General features: G+C 26.9%; 1 protein-coding gene across 1 annotated transcript; it reads left to right on the forward strand.

Annotated features, from left to right (window-relative positions):
- The first annotated feature begins 986 nt into the window (after positions 1 to 986).
- On the forward strand, positions 987 to 12,287 carry LOC132932366 (uncharacterized). The gene is made up of 8 exons (XM_060998716.1): positions 987 to 1,105; positions 1,974 to 2,169; positions 2,277 to 2,447; positions 2,514 to 2,672; positions 2,737 to 2,804; positions 10,263 to 10,437; positions 11,000 to 11,126; positions 12,083 to 12,287. Exons 1-8 carry the CDS (start codon positions 1,052 to 1,054, stop codon positions 12,201 to 12,203), a joined length of 1,071 nt encoding a protein of 356 aa, XP_060854699.1. The 5' UTR covers positions 987 to 1,051; the 3' UTR covers positions 12,204 to 12,287.
- Positions 12,288 to 16,981: the final 4,694 nt, after the last annotated feature.

Raw genomic sequence — 16,981 nt, forward strand, 5'->3', positions numbered from 1 at the left:
GACATTTAAGTGTATTTATATTTATAAACCTTTGTTATAGTTAATTCAAGTTCAAAATAAAAGATTTTTTGTGATATAAATTAAATAAATTGTTTAATATATTATTATAATAACAATAAAAGTGTTAAACGTACGTAATTAAAAAACTTATATCTAATTTTCCGTTCCACAATTAAACACAAGCTAATTATAAATATTCGTCTCTAAGGATTGGAAAAATACGCACGACAATTTGGTGAACATAATATACAACTATAATATGTAACTGGTCGTTCAACGGTTACAAATGAATTTTATTTTCTACCGTTGTTCTTTTAATACACTTTTATTATAAGGCGTCGTTTACAAATTCCTATAGAATCAAACAAAGCAGCAATTCAAAAAGTTTTAAGTCTACGTGTATAATCGAAGGTTATCTGGCTAAGGGATAACACCCTGCAAATAAACGAAATAAATTGAACAAAAAAAATAAATAAATAACAAAACATAAAAATTTAATCAAAATGAAAATGAAATAAAAATTGCTTTTAAAGTAGTGGGAAACTTATATTATATACGAGTACACACTCGGCAAGAAAACACTCATACAAAAACATTGTTTCCGGTGTACGAGAGTCATTAACAAGTGTAAGGTGTTTTTCACTCAAAAAGTTTCAACGCTCCAACACATTTATGTGTGAGTTCCGACCACGACTTGTTTCGCTCCATTTGACAAACATACACGACAACGTGTCCGTCTTTCATATTTTTTTTCTTTCGTACCCGCCACCGCAGTATAATAGCAGTCAATTATTGTGCTTGGAAATATTGTTATTTCTTATGTATAGTTATAAGTATTAATCATATTATACACAAAACTCGAAGTGAAAAAAAACCTGTCACTATGGAGACACCGAGACACCGCCACCGCATGTACAAAGCAATGAAAAAAATAAAAAAGCAAATTATATTTTTTTTGAACTGTTCGAGTAGCAATGGAAGTTTTGTTCAGTGTTGGCGATAGTATTGTGTTTCTACTAAGACTACTTAGACCGTCATCGACATTTTCCAAATGGAAAGCCGAAAAACATCAGTGAGAACTGACGAAATTGAAGCGTTTGATGAGGTGAGCAATTATTATAATAACATACTATCTACAGTCTTATTAACAAAAAGAGGATTTAAAAGTCTTTCAAACGTACACAACATAGACAATTTACGTTCAGTAGTATCAAGTTATAACGTCGTTAGATTTAATATTAAAAATGAAATGACTTTCTATAGTATCTCGAAGGTTTTTATTGATACTTTAATTTTGAAACGTGTTATTAAAATTGTATTTAATTTATATTTAAAATTGCTATACCTCACTTTAAAATTAAAATATAAATAAACGCTCATGAGACGCGCTTGATAATATTTTCACCTTTAAATTGCTAATTGATTAATTCACTCTAGTATAACAAATATGACGAAAACACGAAATTGATTTCAAAACTGTGTGTGAAATAGTTTAAAATTAAAAATAACTTCAGTGATTTTAGTACAAATGAAATAAATTTATAATCAATAAACAGTAAAATGTCTTAACTATCGTAATTAGATAGGCATTGAAAGTTTAATAATTAATTCAAACTACGATAAACTTGCGTGTGGAACCAGTTCTTCACCAATTTAATCTTTACAACGATGAAAATAATAATTATCATTATAAATTGACATCAACCTAAAATATTAAGATAAATGCACTCATTTATTCCGATATAATTAAAATAAATTAACCTTTATTCTCGCTTTCATTTCTCGTGACTTGTATTATAAATTATATTTTATCAAAGCTTTGACATATTATACACTAATATATAGTTTATTAAATATTATAAAAAATGCGCGTATGACAATGCTTAAACAACTTAACCTTTCGGTTCACTGATCTCGTATTTAATGTTTTTTTGCTGATTCTAAATATGCAGTAAATTAACGTTGATTTTTAGTTACAGCCAGAAGACGACTTTTTAACGTCTTCCAAACACCATCAAACTCATCAATTACGGATATGGGAAGGCGAAAATATCCACGAAGATCCAAAGAATGCTGAATCGTATGAAATCGAAAAACGGGAAGTAATTATTACTGTTAACAACTTCGTTACAAAGTTGTATGTTGAGAGTCAACGGTTCAAAAACAATGGTTTGAAATGATAATTCATTTTTGATATGATAAATCACTCAATTTAAAATGTGTATTATACATTTTTATATAATAAAGACATTATTAACGAACGTATCATTTATTAGACAATATTACCGGAGAAAAGTATGAGGAAATGGATGATTTAATGGACCGAGTAGAAGTAGCTCATGATTTAATTACCAGGCTCAGACAATTGCTAACGATGGAGAAAACTGACTCGGTAATGGACCATTCGTTAAACAGAACAAGATTTTTTAAAATGGACGACGACTATAGTAAACATTTTATTTATATTTACATTAGTATGTAGTTAGGTACACTTATTTATGTACATTTTTTAGAGACACAAAATGAAGAGCGAGAAAATAATCGACAAAAAGCGTTGGTTGAAAAAAAAAGAAAAGTCAAATTATTTAGTGAAACCGTAGACTCGATCACCGAAAGATATAATTCAGTAGTTGAAACGATAAATGCCCCAAATGATTATAAGTTTCTAGACGGTATTCAAATATTAAAACGCTTAGTTGTTTATTTCTTTATTATTCATAACATTTATGTTGTCAGAGTTGAAAACGAATACAATACCTTTGGAATTGAAAAAAAACATAACAAAAAAGAAAAGAGATACGAAGGTAAGAATGTAACAATGAATTGTTCGAGTAAAAACTTGTAATCAAATTTATAAAAACCTTTACGGACTTGACAATTTTTAAACTCTAAAAACATGGCCGTATGTAACTTCATTTAACTTTATATGAAAAGTCAAACATGATGTGTCTTGACTTTAAAACATCTCGGATTCAGTATTACTATTGTCAATTATATTACATTAAGCTATTTTGACTTTTCTTTAAATGCTAAGATTTTGATTTGAATTCGCAAAATTTAAGTTGAAATACTCGTATTTATAATAATGATCTGGAATGATATTTAATTACGGAATAATGGATATTAATATTATATTAACGTAGAAAGAAGAACATATTATTATTATGTTTTGTTTTAATTCGATTTTAAAGAAGAACATATTATTATTATGTTTTGTTTTAATTCGATTTTAATTACTCTATTATCGAAACTATCATTTTGTTTTTAAACAACAATTCTATATCATATACTTAGAATCTTAAGTACCTATACAATTTTATAAAATAGTGAACACAATTATGTAAATGTAATGTAACTACTAATTTTATTTTAGCTTTATTCGTCCCATTATTTATTAAAACAATTCTGCAAAGAAGCGTATCATTTTGACTTTTGATTATTCATCGTTATATTTTTTATCTGATAACAATAATTTATATACAATTAACAAATTCTCAAAAATAAATTTATCTCTTGATTCGTATTATATACAAAATTGGATACAATTTAGAGTATACTATGTTTTTCGTTATTTCAATACTTTCGTAAACTTTCCGGGAAATAAAATATAACAGAATTTTAGATTAAAAGTTTAGGAAAATCTCAAAAGCTATTGAAGTCAGTTTAACGTGTTACTAATTTAGTGCATAATATAAACTTCCCTAAATACATATTTTACATGCATAATAAATATATAATATTATAAAATCCATTTAAAAGCTTATAGAACCGTACAGAAAATTTAAAACACTACTGACATAAAAAAAAAAATACGACAAATGGAGTTTAAAACACATAGTTTGGTCGATTTTATTTCAAATATAAGCCGAGAAACTCAAATAAAACAATTTGTTTATGACATAAATGTCTATTATTAAATTAAACCTAAGAAAATATTATTATTTGAAAGAATATTAATCACCGCATGCAAAGTTTTAATATAAATCCATTCAAATTTAACTTTAATCCCAGCAACAGATTGCAATACGACGTGATATTTACTGTAGTCTTATAAACTTCCTAATGGGTTAGAACAAATTATAGCATTTAAAACCAAAACCAATGATCGTATTGCAAATTCATTCAAACCAACAGTTTAAGCACTCGAATAGCATATTAATAATATACTTTTTATTATAAAAAAAAAAATAAAACTAAATGGTTAATTTATTATACCGCATCAAATGATCTAAAATGTCCGTTTCGAATTTAAATTTATAAAATAGTCTACGTTTAAAAAGTTAATTAGAATTAATGAGGAACATTAAAAAAAAGCTTTAACATAATTGATCATTTTGTACAGTTAAACTTTCAGTTTTCTAAATTGCATTGTGTTAGAATAAAGGTTCATTGCTCCATTAAATACAATGACAATTGTTGTTTTTACAAATTACAATTATATTAGATTAATATAATATAATGATTTGAAAACTGTATTCCTGCAAGTTCCATCAATATGGGAGAATTTTTCATTCAGTGAATCATGTCTTTTTTTACATATAGAGGTATAAATCATGCCGTTATCACATTCGCTTATTAATTATTCGATACTTATATCAACAGATTTTGAAATTAAAAATTAAAAATTAAAAAAATAATTAAGAACCGTACAATCGTTAGAATATTAACCACCTTATGTTTCTTTAAAAAAAACTGTGCAAAAAAACAAGTGCCAAAACTCAATACGTATTGGTCGTTCATTATTTAATACAAATGCGATTCATGAAAAATGTATGTATAATATCGAAACAGGATTACATTTTTATCGGAACAAGATCGGAATAAAATCCGACACAATATCCCTGTTCGAATACGGTTAGGCGGCGATATTCGGATACATCAACCCGCGGTGCATTCGTAAAGAAATAGCGCGGTAGAGAATGGGAAACGTTAAAAAAAAAATCATTCGTTTTTAACATTCTTTCTTTTTTATTATTATTCGCACAGAAAATCCACCTGAAAGGATTCCATGCAGTAGGGAAAAAAAAAATTCTAAAACATACCGACCATCAATCAACCCGAGGCCAATATAATATACACCTGCATTTGTAACTCACACGCATATACGTGTGAATATATTATGTATAAATCATATAATATATTATGGTTGCCTCGACTATGAGAATCGTCGTTGTCGAATGATATAATATAGTAAACGTATACGCGGAGGCCGCATAAAACGATAAAACGCAATGTTGGGTACCTATCTGTATATTTTATTATATTCAGGTGATTTTTTTTTTCAAACAACACTCATAAACTATAAATATTTTTGAATTTTTTTTTTTACTTGATTTTAGATCGTTAAAAAACAATATTTGAAGAAAAATAAATTTTCACCATCTATTACTGTTATAATTTTTTTTTTTAATTATACTTTTTAGAATTACAATATACATTTTTGATTCCAAAGAAAATATTTTTGGAGTACTTGAACTTATAAAAATGAGTTTTGAGCAAATATTTTATAATTTATAAGTATTTAGTAGTAAAGTTTTGATGAGCAGAATAGAGTGACACTGCTAAGGGTCTAAGAGTAGGTACCCAGCAAAATGTTGGTCTACTGCACCGCTCATCTAAACTTTAAATACTTAACTAACTAACTTAACTAATTAACTACTCGTCTAAAATTTAAATTTTGTACATTTAAATACTTCGAATAATATTTTGCTTCGAAATATGAAACTAAAAATATATTTAGTCGTCCAAATATGCAAAGGTATATTTTTTTTCGATAAAAGAATCACCAGATTATCTGGTTACAAATAAAAAACCGATGATCGATAGGACACTATTAACTGTAAGTAGGTACGAGGCTTGTTGTCTCGAAATCCTAACCATACGTGTATCGCTATATTAATCAACGGGCAAGGTACTTACAACATCGTGTTACAGACTTACAAAGCTTATTAACTATTACCAATAATATTACACATAATAATAATATTGTTATTATATGACTACCTTCCCGGAAACATTCATAACCGGATAACCTCTATTGTCAATTTGTCAAGATCGAGAACAATTCATTGAATTGGCGTATATAAACGGTTAAATTAATAGTCTTTAAAGTTTAAACAGTGGGTTTATGAACATTATCTGGTGTAATAATATAATATACATGTATACTTTAAAAGTATTGTAGGCGTGTGCTGTTACTGTAGATAAAGGGCGTGGGTGTCTTACATGGATGGGTTTATAATTCTCAAGACCCACAAAACATATACGTTTAAAAAAAATTTAAAAATCTTATTCGCGTTTGACGAGTATTATTATACTATAGCAGTATAGCCTATAATATCGGAACGATATTTTGTTACCTATATATTAAAATTAATTACAAATCCAATTAAGTATATTTTTTCATCCCGGAAATGAAAACGATTTATTTTATTAATGATACTATTTAATATAAATAAAACATTTGATTATATTTTTCATTTGTTATCACAAAAAATAATATGTTATAGAAATATTATGTTTGGTTATAAATTTATAATATATATATACTTACAACTGTAATTTATACATTTAATATGTTTTTGTTTATTTAAAAAAAAAAACGTAAGTCTTCTCTAAAATTTGACTAAATCTTACCCATATTTCCGTAGTTATTATCGAAATATCCTTTGTAACACACAAATCCCCACCATTATTCATAATAACAAGACCTCTTCTTTGGATAAACTATATCGTAAATACGTACAGTTCCTCCCTCCTCCCACGTCAAAACCACCAATACAGTTCGCTATAAAACTACAAATTACGATAATATTATGCATTATTAACATTATTTCTATATAATATTGAGAAATATATATATATATATATAGAATCGGGGTGACCATTTTCAGAATCTGAAAAAAGCCTCAGCCGTTGTTTTTTCACAATAATATTTTTTCTTATCGTCCTATTCGTTCTCTGGTTTGTTTAGTCATGCAAACAAATACGAAATCAGATCAGGCCAGGATTATTGAGAGATCAGTGTGAAGAGCCCATAGTGTTATCGCAGCTAAAAATTACATTAAGTAAATATTAGTACCTAATTTTATTATAATGTATAACAAAAATATTAAATGTTAAGACAAACTAAAAAAAAAAAATTAAGTGCATACTTTATAGAATGTACCCACTACCGAGTACCTATCATTCAGTATTACCACTGTATCGTTACCATATCCAGTTTTAGGGTTTTACTTTAAATTGAATGAGAATAATATAATTTATTATATTTACATAATATTATAGATATCTAAAATATTAATCAATGGCGATAAGTCTAATAGTATTGTTTCTTAGCAGTGAGTGATTTTATACATTTATTTATTGTGCACCAGTGTGGTAAATATTATAATGTTTAAACGGGGATTCATTCCAAATTTGTTTCCCGAGCCAGAGCCCCTATAGATATCTTAATCCGGACTTGGGTCGGAGTCCTTTATTCTCGCACGATCCACCACCGTTCGGAAAATAAAACGTTCACAAAATTGTTCACGCTTGTCCTGATGACGTTAGGGCTCGGAAATCGTATCACATTCGATATATATTTCCTCGCAAAAACCCGCAGGACGATATCAATACTACAACGTCTTCGGTACTCGTTGGTGGTGTGTGTATTATTATATTTAATCCTGACGTCCTGCGTTTCGTTGTGCGACCTTTGTTAATTCGACCGAAAACGATTACACACATGAGTCATCTTAACTAAAAACGTCATCTCATTTTAATACATCTTAACTTGAGTGATATTGTTCAGACGGTACATCTGAAAATTTGCACCACACGTTTTCTGTAATCTCGGCGTTCAATGTGGGCAAAGGAATATATTTTATAAATAATTGTAACCGTATTGCCGATTTTTAAACATAATCCGATTATTATTGTCACAACGACCGCAAACCGACGTAGGTTGAACCGTGAACCGTGCCTATATAATTATCAGGAACATTATTATAGTTATATTTCACAATCGGCTAACAAAAACGCGCGAGTCCGGTACACGACGGCTGCAAACGATGATAGTAATAATGTATATGATATTAATATATATTATAAATCATAGTCAACAGCGGTAGTGGGGCGTAATTGCAGTGGCGACCGACTTGGATACGACATCGTCTCCGTCATAATAATATTATATAGGGTATAGGCGCTCATCGTGGTAATAATGATTATTGCGGCGACAGTGACAAACACGCGCTCGGATGTATACAAATAGCAATTATTATACGCGACCAAACAATAACAATAATAATAATTATAGTAGCAGTATAGTAGTAGACAGTTGTAGTTGTAGTAGTAGTAGTTGTAGTAATCGATAATAGCCCGATTAATGAATGTGCATTGTGATTAGGAACGATAACAAAGGTATTTTTTCCTTGCAAAATGACGAAATTCTCAATTGCGGCGTGCCCATAGATAATTGCTCTAAATATAGTTCTTACGCACGAGCGCGAACAAACTGAGGTACATCTTCGGTGTGCATTGTGTAGACCGTGTACACAATACCTATATTATCCTCTCGCGAGAATTGCGCTTACACTATACTACGCGATGATAACGATAACATAATAATATTGGTATTACATATTTAAATACGTATATATGTTATAATATTATGTACATCGGAAAAGAAACAAAAACCACCGTTACGCAATATATTATATTGGCTGGGGAATTTCGAATATAGGCATCTAATTACCATTAAATTTAATATAACGGAAAAAGTTTACGGTATGCATGATCAGAGCTTATTATAGTCATTTGAGCATATTTTGCACACTCGATCGAGAAAACTAGAATCATCTACTATCTTATCTGTCTACAACTGTATTTATTTACGATGTAAAATGTGTGATAGTGTTACGATGGTTTATTCCACAGACTAAGATATAATATGGATAATATATAAATAGATACTAAACAAAACAGTATAAGGGTAACCGTATTATTACTGAAAAAAGATGATAACTAATTTATTCAGTACCCCATTAACAGTTGTTTTTTTAACGACTTGAAACTATGTAAAAAAATATTTTCAAAAACATGAATACTTTTTGAAATAACGAGTGTTTTATGATAAAAGAATCATCCTGTATATTATTATATTTTTCTAATAATTAAAAAAAATAAAATGTATAAAAAGATATTATTTAAGCGCAAACAATAAACATAACTATTATGTATTATCTTTTAACAGCGTTGGATATAGAAACGTGACATATAGGTTTTTTGCTGATAATTAAAGTACGTTCAGAATACAGAAAAAACTTAGTTAATGAATAATGATCATATTATTTTACTTTAAATATTAATAGTATACTAATATAATAGTATAATATATACTACTGTCTACTAATATAATAAAATAAAATAAATATATCATTATTATTACTATTAATTAATTAATATTGAAAATATTATTTGTGAATATATTAATTATATTCTAATAATGAATTAAAAAAATAAAAACATTTTGCCATCACTTAGAAAAAAGTTATAGACTATTAAGTATTATGTGAGAAACACATTTAATGTAACTTAATTATCTTGTGGGATTTCATCATTGATTAAAGTATGTCAGTACTTGCAGCAATTAATTTTTTAATATAATATTATACTTTTTTAATTGTATGACCAGTATATTACTGTACGCTTTTTTTGTTAAGCTTTAAAAAAAAGATATGATTCTAAATTTTGTATGAACAAAAATCAACTGATTTTATCTTCTCTACTTATCCGAAATTTGATTTGTATTGATTTAAATACTCAAAATAATATTCTGGTTTGGAATATTAAATTAAAAATATATTTTGTCATCCAAAAAAGTAAAAAAGTGGCATAAAATATATTTTTTCCAAAAATGTTGTCTTCTAAACAAATTTTACGTCAAAAAAATATTTTAAAAAACGTTTGTGTTCTCTGAAATAAAGAGTAATTTGCGTTAAATGGATCACTCTATATATATATATATATATATATATGAATATTGTTAGTAGATTATAGAAACGAGAAATTTCGAGGCGGCACTCAATCGGATAACTGCATTTAGATCGCGGTTCGAATAAAGTCGACATAATGCACAATGTCTGGAACGTCGATTGAAAATCCGACGACGACTCGCATCGATGTTACTATTATTATATTATTATATTCGTATAAAACAATTTAACCGTTTCAACGGTTCACTGAAATATTATAATGTGTACTATTGTCTGTTGCAGAATGAAGGCCACGGCAATAAAGAAGCTAGTTCCATATTCTGCAGGTCGCCTTTTGACATATTGAACGACAGAATCGTCGACTCAGATGTTAAACCCACTTACCGTATTACCGGGACCGATGTCGTTAGCTACAAAACTATATACAATTATTCTTGCACTCTGTATGGACTCTATGGTACAAGACATAAACGTGGCATAGTTTTGAATAATGACAAGATTTTTTTTTTCAATTTGAACCAATAAGTTCAAAAATAAGTTATAATTATTCGTTTCACAGACAGAAAGATTTATTAGTGTTCTATTTATCTCATCTATTTTTTTTTTTTTTTGATAATCAAAAAAAGGTCTACTTCCTAATAAATTTTCCGTAAAAACTAAAAACAACTCATGTTTTAATTCGAAACGTTTTACAGACAAACGAATACAAATTAACTTTCCACGTACCAATCGGATATTTTCATGTTTCATCCACCATTCTATATAGTTTAAACAATGTTTCTAATTTATATTAATATTTTAAAATGCACTTCTTCTAATTATTTTTCTAAACTATTATATTTAATTATCAGCTAACACCGAATAAATAAATAATGGAAAAAAATCATTTTATAAAATCAAACTTACCTAGATTTTATAGAGCACATTAATAAAAACGAATAATGTTATGAAATTTAGTAATCAATTTACTAAGTATTTTAATAGATATATTTAAAAATCGTGGTACAATTTATTTTTAGTTGAAGGCAAAGGTTCAAAAAAAGAAAAAGCCAAAGAAAATGCGGCTACAGAAATGATACGTCAAATACTAAATGAACAAAATGCTAAAACGCTGGCAAATCATTTTAAGCCGTTCAATGAACAAGAGTAAGTAAATAGTAATAGTTTATGAGATAATAATAACAATAAATATATATGTATTAATTTACACACTGTGATTTGTTAATATATTTAATAAATCAAAACACATATCACAGAATTATAATTATAGTATTACTTATGTGAATTAATATTATTGATCGAAATAGAATTGATATTTCAAATATTGTAATTAGAGTACCTCATATAGTATTAGTTTAAAATAGTCTATAATTATAGTAATGTACCTAAGCTAGTCAATTGCATATCAATAGATTCTCCAGTAACTCGCAGTTTTGGTACTTAAGGAATTTTCAAAAGGATCACATACACACTTAGTTACATTGCTTATACCCACTCTAATTGTTAATGAAAATATACTGTATGTATAGGCTATCAAAGGGATACCAACCCATCCGTAATTTTATTTATCCGTGAAAATAGTATCGGGTGGGTCGTAGGTCGAACTTACGAAGACAGTATTCACAGAAGTATTACTAGTATTCGTGTAATTTTCACAGCACATTTTTTATACAACTTAATCTATATACAATTTTTGGGAAGAAGGAACCTCGGTGACTAACCATGAATATGTGCACAAGAGTTTCGTGGCTTTTCTACACGACGACAAATGGTTGAATCGATGGGCCTGAAAAACTGGTGACCGTTGAGATTCCTTCTTAATGCGAATAAAGCATAATAATATGTCGTAGTGTTTTTATATACATATATAATTAAGATAATCCAAATAATTAACTCGTAAAAATTTTTTTTTCATTTATTTATTAAAAATGTTTGAGTATTCATATATCAAAATAATAAAAACACTACGACACAGATAAAGTCTTTATAGTCAATATTCATCACGTACTATCAATAATAACCGTTTAATTGTATTCGTCTTTATAAGTCTTTTAGCAATAATATAATTACTAATAAAATAACTATCTTTTAAACTTTTTTAGAATGAATGACTTACAAGCTTTATTCAAAACTAAACAAAATTATACGGAATTTTTAGAAGAAATGACTAAGGAAGATATTCCATTACCATTAGTTATTAAATCTAAAGTAAGGCGTACATAGCGAAATAAAACTTAATAGATTTAACAAAAATATAACTTTAGTCACGAATTTACTAATCACACAAACTAGTTACTAAAATTTAAGACAAATAATCATACAATGAATTTAAATATAATACTTATAGATACTAAGTAGTGTATGTATATTTTAATTTTTTTATTATATTAGTAGACTGTAATTATTATTATTATTACTATTAATATCGTTGTTGTTGTTATTATTATTATAAATTTATAACAAAAATTATACATTTTTTTTTAACCATTCTTTGGTTTTAAAAAGTTATAGGTACCCAAATGAAGTTTCGTTTCACTTACCTACATGTATTTTACAGTCTCAATTTAATATACATAAAATATTGTAATAATTTAGTAGTTTAATTTTATTGTATAGTTACTCTCAAGTAAATATTTTATTTATTATTATTATTATCATTAGCTTACAGTAAAAACTATTACAGCTCAATAATTAAAATCATTTCGTCAAATAACAAAATAAAAAAAAAATTATTTTAACATCATATATTTTTAAATAAAAATAGGACATTATACTGCTATAACTTAAGAGATCTTTTTTTCGTGAAAGCTACTCCGTACAAAGTTTGAACTCGACGTAATGTATTAATTGGATTACGTTTACACGTTAAAATAATACGAATACGTTTAAATAACCAAAAGTAAACTGAAAACATTTAAACAAAATAATAAGTTATTGCGTAAACCTACCAACCTACGTAGGTATAGATACTTACGTAACTTACGAGTAATCAACACTGGCCATAGTAAAATTGCGAGAAAAAAAGTATGTGCACGCAAAATGCTCATCCGGCGAATATAATACAAACTACCCTATCTCACTACAGCATAAATGTCCTTCCATTTATTATACAGACATCGTGTTACTCGGACATCGGACTTGAGGTATGTGTGTGTGAGCGTTATAAGTTTATAACATTCATTTTACCCTCTTGCAGCACAGAACTCGGTCAAGCGTGTGACTGGCTGACAGACGTGGCATTTATCGGTACCACGTAAGTGGGATTAATTCATTTAACTTCACTCCTTCCCTTTCCGGACTTATATTTATTATATTATATGTGTTTGTACACGTATATTTCCTCACTAGATATAATAATAAGGGAATATATATTGTCCGTACTTACGGCCTTTGATTTATATATAAGTACAAGTTTATTTATAAAATACAATTTACCGATAAAGTTACATTAATTTATATTACAAATTTTATCAAATTACTTGATTTCTATAAACTCTTTTTTTCTTAATAACGTCAAACTAAAGTATATACATTTTTATTTGAATACATCGATATAAACATGGCTGTTTAATAAACAATCTTATATTATATAATATTATACAATTATTGTGGAATTATTGTTCATTGCAATTTAAGTGATCTATTTGTAAATGATATGATTCATTGCAATAAAGACAAAGATCATATTTACGCTATTTTGTGATGGTTCCTTGAAGATGATAATATTTTGTATTTTTAAAGAATTATTATTTTTTCACATTTACATATTTTTCACTTTTTTGTACCACGAATAATGTATAAAACTATTGTGACCAATTGATAATTAAGCACAAAAAAAAAACTTATAAGTTAAAAATGTAAAAATATTATTTACCCACCACCTTATAAATCAAATAAAACACATTTTCATATTATAAGAATTATTTTTCTATCATAATCAAAAAAAAAATCATTTTTCTTTAAATTTGAACCCTAATAGAGATTATAAACTCATTAAATCATTACATACGAAAAATGATTCTGAACGAAGTCTAGGAGTCCGACTAGTAACCGTTAATGATTTTGTCCCGTGTTACTGCTGATATAACCGAGAAACGTAACTTTAAGTTACCGCGTGGTCGATTTCGCGAAGTTTGAATATATTATTATTTTATGGTTAGCTAGGTATAAGGCCGGATGGTTAGTTACGGTTGGTTACCCCTAAACGCTGCCTTGGTGACTCGGCTAGAAGTTACAGTTTCCTAAATGGCAACCGAGAGTTTCAGCCTTTAGCTAAATATATTATATGGATATCTCGCCGAAGAATTATATCAAAACAACTTGTGGCATACATGCTCCATCGTTAGGTAGCATAAATATTATTTTTTAATTACTGTGTAGTATAATTAAGTAGCTTATACAATTTTTATTTTTCAATATTACCTGTATATAAAATATAAATATGTGTGTAGTTAATATTCACTACAAAGCGATAATTATTTTAAAACAAATTAATAAAGTATCTTTAACGTAGGTATATTTTTTGGTTAAGTTGCTAAGTAGGTATACCAAATAATTATATAACTATGTACAATATTATTGCGTTAGTAGAACCAATATACCTGTATCACATACAATAACGTTTGTTATAACTCTTAATATATAATACATCTCATACATCTTAACATAAAGTTTTTTACTGAGAATAAAACCAAAGTATCTTTAATTTGACTTTTATCTTTTTTTTAAGTTTTATACTAATAAGAATCAAAAAAAGTAACGACGTTTATTTATTCTTAATATTTTAATTTATAAATTGTCACGTTTGAATAACATTATAAACGTTTAAAGTGTATTTAATAAAAAACACTAGTTATGCAATATGCATAATAAACAGTACCTAGTAAAATTTGTTTATAACAACTTTTATAACTTTTTATTAATTATGTATAGAATTTGATTCAGTAAATTTAAGATTAAAAATAACGAATTTTGAATTGAATTATGAAGTAGTAGAGCATAATAGGTATTATATTAAAACTTAATTAAGGTTAATTATGTGATTTGTTTAAAATGATCGATTTTCTTATTTCAGCTATATACATACCGAAAACATGAGTATGTGAGTAGCTAATTAATTCTCGATATGTAATAATAAAATATTATTGAATATATTGCGATAGTAAAAATGTTCTTATTTATTTTTAATTCATCATTAATGATATTTCACCATATATCAAACCTAAGAACCTTAAAAAAATTTCAAATGGTCTGAAGTTTTAATTTTTTAGTGAAACGAGAAATACATTATATTTTATTAGCAATATGAAATATTTTAGTTAGTCTGTTACCTTGTTTTTTAGCAAGACTCATTAAAAGGAGCAACCCATTTTATCCAGAATAAGATACAAACGTACAACATAACTAATTTGTGTTCGGCAGGTTATAGGCAGAACCAATATTGCATTGTTATTTTTAATATCAAAGTAAATATACCAACATATTAAAACTTAAATTTGTACCATACGCAGATGTATTTTAAAGTATTTTTAAAAAATCCGAGAAATATTTTTCTTGTGCTATACATTTTCAATATTTTCAAATGTTCATAACTCGTGGTTAAAATACTAATAACGACTTTCATGATGTCATAGATAAAATGATTTTTTTTAAATAAATTTTATAATAAGTCAAATCACTCTAATATTAAGCTGACAAAACAAAACTTGTTCTATTGAACGTAAATGTGTTGTATTCTACATTGATAAAACTGTGACAATATATTATATTATGTGAGTGAAACGTCTTCTTAAATTAAAATTCGAATTTCATTCATAACTGTATAATATAATAGTTTTTTTTTTTTTTTTTGTAATAAATTTCAGATGTGCAAATAATAATGGCACAAATGTATATCAAGAAGAAAAGACAAATACCAATACGGCTTTCTATGAAAGCAAAAAACAAGGGGGAAAAACAAATTGTTAATACGAACAACAATAGTTTTATAAGCACGCCGCACAGTCGATAAAATGGAATGAAAAATAAACTAGCAAGTGAAAAACCTACCTCGAGCATAAAAAAAATAATTATAGCGATAAACATTAGAAAATGTTTTTGTTCATTGTCTAGGTTGTTTTAATACAAGTGTTGAAAAGTTCTCACGTCACCGAAGTGTACAATATCTTTTAAAAGGAATTTTTCACGAACACAGGACTACTCGTTGTATAATTTAAACTTAATGCATAACATTGTATATATAATATATACTTCGTCGACGGTGACACAAAAACTGTATAATTTAACGAAAACACGCGCTGATTAACCATAATATGTTTAAAATTACAAATATACATTTTTAAAACGTAAACTTATAACACTAACATTTCATAACTCTTGGTTTCATAATAAGGTAATCTGGTAATACGATTATTGATTATAACACTCGTTCCAAATTAGAACTAGTTCACCCTCAAAATATTCCATGCATCATAATATCTCACGTTAAAATTATACCCATTACAAGTATCCCAGTTAAAATTATCCCTATTAATATTATCACTTATTTTATGTGATCTCATTAATTAAATGTATTATAACGGGTTAACTACTTCAAATTCATTAACCGTTACCATTTATATTTAAATTAAAATTAATTAATTTAATTTGTTAAAAAAATAAATTCACGCGTTAAATTTAAATCGTATCTGATAAAAAGTATTTTGATTTTTGAATTATAAAATATAATTATAAATACGCAGTAGTATTTATATTTAAAACTACAAGATTAACTTGAAATAAATATTATTTTTTAAATTTAAAAAAACGTATAACTTATTCTTAATAATAATAAACACATTAATAAATAAACATACATTTTTTAGTATGAAAATGTATAAGTACTTTATACCTATAATTTAACATAATCACATCGTACATTACTATTGACTGTTATATTATTATACTCATTCATAATAAAATCATGTTATTATGATCCATGATTAACCTATAGTAATAAGTAA

The sequence above is a fragment of the Rhopalosiphum padi genome, chromosome 1 (assembly GCF_020882245.1).
Source record: "Rhopalosiphum padi isolate XX-2018 chromosome 1, ASM2088224v1, whole genome shotgun sequence".
Lineage (NCBI taxonomy): Eukaryota > Metazoa > Arthropoda > Insecta > Hemiptera > Aphididae > Rhopalosiphum > Rhopalosiphum padi.

Bases quoted from the DNA above. Each gene is read 5' to 3' on its own strand.
- LOC132932366 (XM_060998716.1), top strand. From the start codon at position 1,052: ATGGAAAGCCGAAAAACATCAGTGAGAACTGACGAAATTGAAGCGTTT. The intron at 1,106-1,973 runs GTGAGCAATTAT...GTTGATTTTTAG, and splicing joins AAATTGAAGCGTTTGATGAG to TTACAGCCAGAAGACGACTT. The intron at 2,170-2,276 runs GTTTGAAATGAT...ATCATTTATTAG, and splicing joins TCAACGGTTCAAAAACAATG to ACAATATTACCGGAGAAAAG.